At 39.9% G+C, this 10,381-nt stretch overlaps 1 protein-coding gene across 2 annotated transcripts in view; it reads left to right on the top strand.

Moving 5' to 3' along the window:
- foxn3 (forkhead box N3) overlaps positions 1-10,218 on the top strand; it is an 81,320-nt gene extending 71,102 nt beyond the window's left edge. For both annotated transcript variants that reach the window (XM_046855102.1, XM_046855103.1), the window contains exons 5-6: positions 2,974-3,082; positions 8,405-10,218. In XM_046855102.1, the coding sequence (XP_046711058.1) occupies positions 2,974-3,082; positions 8,405-8,894 (599 nt within the window). In that variant the 3' untranslated portion in view covers positions 8,895-10,218. The remainder of the gene's footprint in view (positions 1-2,973; positions 3,083-8,404) is intronic.
- Positions 10,219-10,381: the final 163 nt, after the last annotated feature.

The raw sequence follows: 10,381 nt of genomic DNA on the forward strand, positions 1-10,381 counted from the left end.
ATAAACTACTGTATTTTTGTATAAATATATATTTCACTATTACACACTGACTCAGTTGATTAAGTAAACAATGTTTGATAGCAACAGCTTTTCTCTGGATGAGTCGCACAATAAATCTGACACATGCACCCAGTTAACAGATCAAACATTCACATACAATATCCCTGTGATCTCCCAGATGAAGGTCAGTTTTGTGTTATGGATCATAAATGTACTCTAATGTAGTTACTTGGTGTTTGGTAACGAAGGGCAGCTTTACATCAGTAACACCGAGTCAATGACCAACAAATCGTTTAGAAGAAGACGACTGATGGCACCTGCATTTATAGCAACTAGTTTCTAACTAATTTAAATGTTAATTATAAATATACTGTAATAATATATTGTGTGTCATGCAGTCGTGTGCAAAATCATGATCCTACTTAACAGCTACTTCAATTAGGGTACAATATTCGACAATCAAAAATTTATTTATCAATCATCAGACGCCTGTTTAGAAGCTGGAAGCCTGCAGGTTTCTTACCTTCACCACCTTCTTGCATATGGATCTATGTTCTGTTCTGATCTCAACAAATCTGGGCCAAACTTCTGATTAGGCACCAATCTGAGATCGCAGTTTTATGATGTCGTGATGTAGAACCTCTTACAAAGTATTTCAGAGTATTTTAAAACTACAAAAATACAAAACACTAAAGTATTTTGATACAAAATATAAAGCTATTTTTTTCTCAACCCCTTCCAAATACAAATTACAAAATCCTATTTTATATTTAAAATACGTATTTAAAACACACGTATCATAAAAACTGTATACGTTCAAAGTAAACAGCTGCAATTCTCCATGAGATTGTGTTCAGTTCCTCACCGTCCCCCTGCTGGACCAGTGGCAGTAGTGCAGCCAGAACAGGGATGTAATTAGCACTTTTGAGATAAATTCACAAGGAACGATGACAGAAAGATTCTGCATTATGAGAACTACATTACATTTTCATCACACATTTTAGCGCCTAATTAAAAGTGACACAGACATGGTTTCGTTAAAAAATAAATAAATATTTTCCTGTGCCTGAGATAAATCTGATGGAGGTTCTCATTTTCAAGGCCAGGACAGTAATACACTTCAGAGTAAGAGGATGTAGAGACAGAGCACAGGCGCATCATCTCCCTGGATGCACTCGGCATGGCTTTAGTGAGAGGACCAGGGCGCCAACCCACAGGCTCTGAAGCTCCACCGAGAGCCGAGATTGCCTTTTTCATTGCTCGTGAAGCACGAGCACTCAGTTTCTCACTGCGAGTGTTTGTACAGAAGCCAGTGGCTTTTCACCAGTCAGTCTGGATCATATGTAAATTCTCTGCCATTCCTACTGGGCTTTATTATTTATTTTATGGTCGTGGGGGTGGTTTTTTTTTTGTTATGAATTATTAGATTAATAAAATATCTACGTGAAATCGATCAGATAATGTATTCTTTTTGTAAACAGTTATTCCTCTGATCTACAGTTTACCTTCACCCAAAGAAAATGCCATGAGTGAATCATAAAATGTTTAAATATTTTATAAAAATCCTCCTCAAACCCTCCCACAATCCTCCAGCTCATATGCCTTTCGTTTCTCGCTGTTGTTCCTTCAAACCTCGACACGGCGCGAGCTTATTAAGCATTCAGTTTGGTCGTCCGTCCACGCTAATCAGGGCCCAGGCTGCGTCCTTCTGTCACTTCGCATCACGCGCTTCGCTCGCATACTCGCCGATTCTCTTCACCTTTTCCGAGGGGCCGAGAGGGCCGACGCCAGCGCAGCTGTTCTCCTCTGTGTCACACCTCACTCTTTCCGAAAGTATGGCATATACGTAGGGTGGGAGGGGTTGCCACGGCAACCGCACTCCTTCCTAATGGGTAGAGGGGTGTGCTGGAATCTGAGCAGATAGTTGTTGTTGTTGTTTTTGTTCACCCTACATCTGCCATCTGCTTTCGATCAGAGACCATTTCCTGGACGAAGTGAATTGAAGCCTCGTCCTGGGATCAGCCGAGAGGAGACGAGCTGTCAGGTCCGTTCAGATCTGCTCTTATGCACTGCTCTGTTCATTTCTGATGGAGAATTCTAGAAAAAAAACAACCCACAAATGCTTCAGTCATGGGAGTTTTTGGGTCATGAAATGTGCTGAAAAGTGTGGTCTCTGTGGTTTACGCTTTTGCAACCAATGTTTCAGATGAAAAACCCAAACAACCCTGCAGTTAAGTGTATTTCAGTAGATGAGGATATTGACGGCGCCGTCTCCATAATGCGTTTGAATCTCCCGGAGATGCTCCTAGTTGTGTGAGTAAAGGCTGAAAGAACCTGCAACTTGAGACGAAGATCTCCCACAACCCAATAAAAACCCCTTCGCACTAACTCTCATTCCCTCGTCCCTCTTCTTCCGCTTTCTACTTCCATGATTTCTTTTACGGTTCCTGGTCCATTTTCCATACTCGACAATTCACGCAGGAAAAAATTCCTCTTTCGCCGCCTTTGCAGAGTTAATTCGGATATTTTTAGCACTGGGGGGGAATTAAAAATCGTCCTTCCGCCGCCTCGCTGTCGGGAAAAAATGCGCTTGTGATGTGCAAAGCAGACGACGGAAACCATTTAATAGCACACGCTAATGGTGTTTGGGTCACAATGATCAAATACGGTGGTGTAGCTTTAGAATGAATCAATATTTTGCTCTCCCGCTGATTTCTCTCGTATGTCTGTTTATGACTCGCATTCATCTTCGTGCCATCTGTGATTATGGCTGAATCACATGTACTCGAATGCTGTGGTGTTTGTGTGGGGTGATACTCACTGTGGGTGGCCATGCATATGTGTGTGTGTGTGTGTGTGTGTGTGTGTGTGTGTGTGTGTGTGTGTGTGTGTGTGTTATACAGGCGTGTCGTTTTTAGAGTAGATGCTCACATGGCTTCACATTAATGACTGTTTTCTCCATTTCTCCTGCAGTCCCTCAGGGAGTGATCCGGAACGGAGCTTGTATGATGAACCCGGGGCTCTTCCCAGGAATTCGACCTCTTCCTATCAATGCAATTGGGAGCAGAGCAGCAGCCGTCAGGTTAGTCTCATCTCTTTCTCCAAACCTCCTCACTGCTGTTCTCCTGCCATCTTCTCTGCACTGGTTATGTACCAACAGCCGAATCAACGAGCGTCAATTCAGTTCACTTCAGTTTAACGTTATTGTACAGCACTTTCCACAGTGGACTTGTGCAGCTTAATGGAACTACGTAGATTAAGACATACATCATTTCTGCATTTTCTTTCTTTCTTTACATGAAGGTAGCAAACAAACAGGAAATTTTTCTCTTAAAAGCTCCATTTACATTTTTGATTTACCTCCAAATTTGCTTAACGTGACGTGAATGTGGATTCTCAGGTTCAGGCGAATGCCTTTGACAAGCAAACTAGTCCTTCTTTTCCTTCTTCTTCTTCTTCTTCTTCTTCTTCTTCTTCTTCTTCTTCTTCCCTTTTTTTACCTTCATTATCTTTTTCTTCTTCTTCTTCTTCTTCTTCTTCCTTTTCTTCATCTTCTTATACATGTTCTTGTTCTTCTGCTTCTTCTTCATCTTTTCTTCTTCATCTACTTTATCACCTTCTTCATCTTCTTGTTCATCATCTTCTTGTTCTTCATCATTATCATCATTGTCTTCTTCTTCATCATCTTCATTGTCATCTTCTACTTCTTCCAATTTTTCTTATTCTTTATCATCTCCGTCTTCTTCTTCTTCTTCATATTATTATTATTAGCTATTTTTTGTATTATAAGAGTCTGTATAGCATCTTCACTTCCACAACTTCCCCTATATTTCAATTTTTCTTTATATTTCTATTTGGAGATTTATTAAAAGGTCTATTAGAAATATTAGAACTGCTCACTGATGTTGCACTGAAGGTCAGATTTGATGTTTTAGGCAGGAACCAGGGTTTCTTTGGCTTTACTGATTAGTTACTCTGAACTTTCAGACAGGAAACGTTTTCCATTTGTGACATTTTTCAGTGGAACTATGTTCTGATTGGTTGACATTACATAAAAGTTGTTATGTCAGTGGTTAAGACATTGGACTTTGGATCAGAAGGGCACAAGTTCAAATCCCAACACCACCAAGCTGCCACTAAAGTTGTAAGTCGCTCTTGATTTTTTTGGTATTCCTTAAATGCCGTGAACCTAAATGTAGGCTGTTGCCTGATTGGGTATCGTGGCACCGAGGGCAGGATCAGTGATCTGATTGGTTGCTGTGATCATTCATGCACAGAAACCTATACCAGTGTCTTATTAATTTACTCAACATTTAAAGGCAGAAACTCGGGTCTGGTTGTTTACCAAGACATTTTAAACGCTCACATTTTGGCAGGAAACGTTGAAATGTTCCTGTACAAGTTAATCGGAAAACTACAGCCAATTTTTACATGCGGTATGAAAACACTGACAAAGCTGGGCTGTCATATAAATCTATTAAACGTTGAAGCCGTTACCCCACTTTTAAACACCAGCGAAAGTGTATAATATGAGATGTAAAAGTAAAACTCCAGCCGAATAAAGTTTCGTCAAGGCTGCACACTCTCTCGGCCTGCGAAGTCGATTATCCGAGCTGTCAGAATGACCAAAATACACAATCGTAAATAATAAATCAGGAAGTGTTTCCTGAGTGGAGCAAGTGGACGGGCTTTTATCATGTAAAACATTCATAAGCTCCTGAGTGGAGCCTTATAAAAACACACACACACACACACACACACATACACCCTCACGGATGTCCTCTCCTCATCATGCTCATGTGTTGATGGTCTTGAAATCAGCAGTTTTCCTTTAAAGGAAAAGCAGTCGTGAAGTGCTGCGTTTCAGAACATGCGATTCCGAGTGACAGAGAAACCATCAGAGCTGCCAGCTAAAACAGGTCCATGGAGAGACAGGTGTGGACAGGTTTGGTGTGTGTGTGTGGGTGGACGTTCACACCCCGGGGCCTCCAGGTGCGCTTATAGGACACCTTTTACCCAGCAACCCCCATCTCTTTCAGTTCTCCACTGCAACACATTACTGTAAAAACATCACCCGGTTTATTAGAACGTGTGACCTTCACACACACACACACACACACACACACACACACACACACACACACACACACAGTCACTCAACACTCAAATATGCATTTACAACCACACGTTTCCAATGCGGCACGTCTAACATGCCCTCTGACAGATTGAGTTACGTGCCTCTGAAATGAATGACGCTGCATTTAGGATTAAATTATCGAGTGTGTTTTCATATCCCTGTGCACCGCCGCTATAATTCATGAGCCATAAACGCAAAAATGAGACAGGATGTGGAAAAGCTCTCGGCTTTATTTTCTCTAAGCTTGCAGGGATTTTTAGCGTTAATGTTTATAGGGAAGCAGAGAGAGAGAGCGAGCGAAAAAGATCGAGAGAAAGAGAGGGAGAAGCCTGGCGTTTGGCTAAAACCCTGACCAGTAAGCCGTTTGAAAAAGCAGCATTTCATTAGAGTAATTCTGTGCTGTGTTGACGAGGGACGTAAATGGAAATAAATGCGCCCCTTTGCCATTTCTCTACATTACTTCTCCACTAAAATCAGGCCATTTTGTAATCCAGCTCCATTAATTAGGTTTATAATAGCGCCGTCGGTCAGCTGGAGAGGTGCTTCAAAGCTGAAGTACATTTCAAGGCTGTGAGATGTGTTTAATTTCATTAGCTCATGACTCACAGTGGACTGGCCCTAGAAAAAAACCTGAGAAGTCCAACATGACCGACATCATAATGCATTCTGATGCAAAAACATCGTTTTTTAACAACACGTTCCACTGGATAACCAGCACCAAACTGCTGACTAAGGAGGTTTCTTACCTTACAATCACACTAACACACGAAATGACAGACAGAAACACATGATTTCTAACCTTGTTTTTACATCGGATTATCGGCTATCGGCAAAAATCACACCGCCGATAGTTTTTCCGGGTTCCGGTTCGTTGTCGTTACAAGAGCAGCCCTTGAGGCGAATCACTGACACCACACGTGTGATGATAGTGTGATTTTAGAACTAGCTAACCAGTATCAGCTAACAGACTATTATTGAACTAATATTACTTGTACTGTAGATTAGATTCACAGGAATGCAAATGAAATAAAGATGAATGTAACTGATGATGAGGATGCTCGCCTTGAATTAAACAATACTTAGAAAGGGGGTGGAGCTGATTTCTTGCTCTGAGACATTTCAAACCAAAGCTTGAAATGAAGAACTAGAGATTGTATTGAATTTTTAGAACTGCAGATCTAATCAGACTGAGGACTACAGTACCAATCATTTCATCCTCCTTTCTATGTGTTTTTATGCAGTTTCCTTTTCCTTGGAAGCAAACCAAATGAGCAAGATTTATAAGTTCAGCAGAACCAGCTGCAAAACAGAGACACAAGCAAATACAACAACAAAACCAAGATTCTCACTATAAATCCTCATTTAAACCTCAACAGCATCAGCAGGCACATAACTGGAAGTCCAGGTGCTGGAGAATAAAAAAGCTAAAGGAATGAATGGCCTAGTTAAAGTCTGACCTAAAATTCAGGCGGAAATTTCATACGCTGCATAAATACGGTGTTTTACAAAAAGAACCAGAGCAGTCTGGCAGAGCTCGACCAGGATTATACCCTGAGAGATATTACGCCACATAAAGGGATGCGGTTGTGTGAAAGTGGATAAATATTAAAGAAAAACAGCGTATAAGGACTACATGTAAATGAATCATCAGTTCAGGTTTTTTTGTGCACAGCGCTTTTAACAATAGACAATGTCACACAGCAGCTGTACCGAAAAACAGATGCAAATTTAGATCCTCAATAAGCAAGTCATAGAAGACAGCAGTGACCAAAATCTCATATGATGAAGAAACACAGAGGGATACCAGACTGGAAAAGGAAGATAGCGGATAGTATAAATCATTACTGTGTACTTGTGTGGAAGAATGTTCCTGAAAGAATGTTTAGTACGAGTTGTAAATATTTGCATGAAAAGAAGTTGCACGTATTCCGAGTCTGGTTATAAACATGCCTTCAGATTATATAAATGAAATATGTGTAGTTTAGGCTTCTGAGGTTGCCAGATGTTTTTAAGCAAAGCGAAGCTTTTTTTAATCCCGTGAAATTTAAGAGATTGAAAATGCAGACTGAGAAAAGAACAGAATGTTTTATTTCCTGGCAAAAGACGATATTGTAACAAAAGTTTTGATAAATGCGATTATATATATTAATGATGTATATTAATAGAATATATTGTCACATTGATCACAGAAATTTGGATTTGATAAAATAGCACTTGATCCAGCACATGCTATATATATATATATATATATATATATATATTTTTTATTGTTTTAGATCATGCAACATGAGATAGATCATATGGGGTGTAGGGTGATCATGTACTTGATGTACAGTGTTTTAATTCACTTTTAAATCGCATTGTTCTTCTTCTTCTTCTTCTTTTGGCTTCTCCCATTAGGGGGCGCCACAGCGGATCATCCGTCTCCATACCCCCCTGTCCTCTATATCTGCCTCTTTCACACCAACTACCTGCATGTCTTCCCTCACCACATCCATAAACCTCCTCCTTGGTCTTCCTCTTTTCCTCCTTCCTGGTGGCTCCATCCTCAGCATTCTTCTACTGATATACCCCATGTCCCTCCTCTGCACATGTCCAAAAATAGTTAAGTTGTTCAATTGGATTGGAGGTTTATTCTGTCTTGAAATTTAGATTTAAGTTTAATAAAAAAACATCTACAGTACATAAATTGGTCCTTTTTGGAACTGATTTTGCTCACGGCATAAAAAAGTAAAAAAAAAAAGCCAATTTTGGAGCAGTGAAGGTTGAAGACTTTTTTTGGAAAGTGAAATGAACCAACATGGCAACCATTCCATACTTTAACATCATGCAATTCCGAAGCGACAAATACGCCCGAGTTCTGAGTGTTTATCATGGAGCAACCTGCCCAGTCACCACACCTCAATCCTACTGAACTGCTCTGGGATTAGAGTGTTAAAAACTGTTCTTCATGCTAATGGAGGATTTTTCAGTGCAAATAAAGTGGAACATCTGGACATTTATAGATTTGTTTGGTCAAAATGAATCTCCTTGTTGCATAGAAACAAAAGGAACATTTTAAGTATGTGTGTCTACTGTATGTAGGTGATTCCAAAGACTTCACCGACTCTGTACAGGACAGTGTTTGAGTACAGCAGCTATTCTCTAATCACATTGATTGCTTGTAATGACAGTAGTTTACTATAAAACACTGCATTATTTTTAAGGACGTGACCCCGTAACGGCGTTTCCTAACCACATGATTTATTTCTCCTGCTGTGTAATTAGGTCAGTCCTGGCCGGCTGCAGGATTCGCAGCGAAAGCGAGCCGTCCTGCGACTCTCCTCTGGTCAGCAGCGACCCCAAGGAGGACCATAACTACAGCTTCGGCAAATCTTCCAACTCGACAACCGGAGAGAAAACGCAGCTCGACTGCGGCGCATCCGAGTTCCACGGTCACGACGCCACCAGCGACACGGACGACGACGACAGGGCCAAGATCAAAAAGGAGCCCAAAGAGTGGGCCGTGGACGCTCTGGCCCTGGCGCAGCACAACAAGTGGCACCATTTGACAAAAGTCAAACAGAGAGTGGCCAGTGACATGCTGCCGTTAAAAAAGAGGCGCACAGAGAAGCCTCCGGAAAGTGATGACGAGGAGATGAAGGAGGCGGCGGGTTCTCTGCTCCACCTGGCCGGCGTCAGAGCCTGTTTGAACAATATCACCAACCGGACGGCCAAAGGCCAGAAAGAGCAAAAAGAGTCGATGAAAAATAATTAAACTGTGTTATGAGGAAGAGAGAAGAAGAAAAAAAAAAAGAAAAACATCACTTTTAATAGAATTTACTATTTTTTTCCAGGACATCAGGTGAATTCTACTGATTTGTGGCAATATCAACAATTAACTTTGTTTTCTTATCTTTATAGGTGAAGTTATCGAGGGTTCTTTATTTTTTATTGGTTTTATTTCTTTTTTTTTTTTAAAGGAGATTAAAGCCATAGCAAAAAAAAAATAATAATCAGCTGATTTACTAATGGGTTTTATTTGGCTGATATTAACATTAAAAAAGAAGAAAAATTCCACACGCATTTATATGATATGAAACCGCGCTGTCCCGTTGAGTCCCGTAGGCAGCTACATGCCACCGGGCAGCAGGAAGGGTGTGTGTGTGTGTGTGTGTGTGTGTGTGTGTGTGTGTGTGTATGTGTGTGTGTAGGAGTATACGATTATATAATTCTAGTGCACTCGGAGTAGTGTACACTTCTCTTAGTGGTGTAATGTGAGTACACTTGCTGCCCTGAGCACTAATCCGATCTCCAGCATGGCTGCGTGGTCCTGGTGTAATTGTAGCTGCTGAAAGTCAGATGTTCCCGAGTCCAACGTTAATCTGTGAAATCAATCCCAAGCCATAAGCCTTTGTGCTTTTTGGAGGCAAATATACATTAGATGTAGAAAAAAACTATATAAATATAAATATATATATATCTATAAGTAATTGTTGTCACTGCCCACGTTCTTCCCGTAAGCAATCCAAATGAAGTAAAGTGACATAGTGATATCCGCCTTTGCAGAACAATACACGAATATTCCCTGACAGAAACGACGCTACCAAACCTGCCAATTGTAATTTAGTGATAAAACATAAAAGACTGTGGAAAAAAAACGTTTGTGGGATTTTTTTCTCTTTTTTTTTTCAATTTTTGGTTTCATTTTTACTCCTGTTTGTTGATTTGTTTTGTATAAATTCTTTCTTATATTTTAATTTTCTAATCCTCATAATGTAAGAAGCAATTTCATCCAGTCAGGATAACACTGTATAAAAATGTTACACTAGACCTTTTTTTTTGTTTGTTTGTTTGTTTGTTTGTTTGTTTGATTGTTTGTTTGTTTGTTTGTATGTTTTTATTTCCTTTCCTAATTTAAGCAATGTAGCCAGCAGGATTTTTTTTTTCTCCGAAAATCGTGTTGCATGGGTTCCTTGTAAAGAAGACGAAGATCTTTTTTTTTTATTATAATTTTTTTTTTTATTCAAAAAGTTGTAAGGTCAATAATGTATTTAGCATGAAGCATGAATTATTTTCATATAAATATAGATCCTAGAGAACAAAAAGGCACCGCCTCTAATCTAATTTCTATGCCCATAGGCCTACAGTCACTTTTCATTTCGGGTTTAATTTTTTCTTTTCTTTTTTCTTCTTTTCTTTGTCTTGATTTGTCCTCATCATACAAAAGCAGGCATTTTACAGAATAACCTTCTTCAGGGACAA

The sequence above is a fragment of the Silurus meridionalis genome, chromosome 8, assembly GCF_014805685.1.
Source record: "Silurus meridionalis isolate SWU-2019-XX chromosome 8, ASM1480568v1, whole genome shotgun sequence".
In the NCBI taxonomy this organism is placed as follows: domain Eukaryota; kingdom Metazoa; phylum Chordata; class Actinopteri; order Siluriformes; family Siluridae; genus Silurus; species Silurus meridionalis.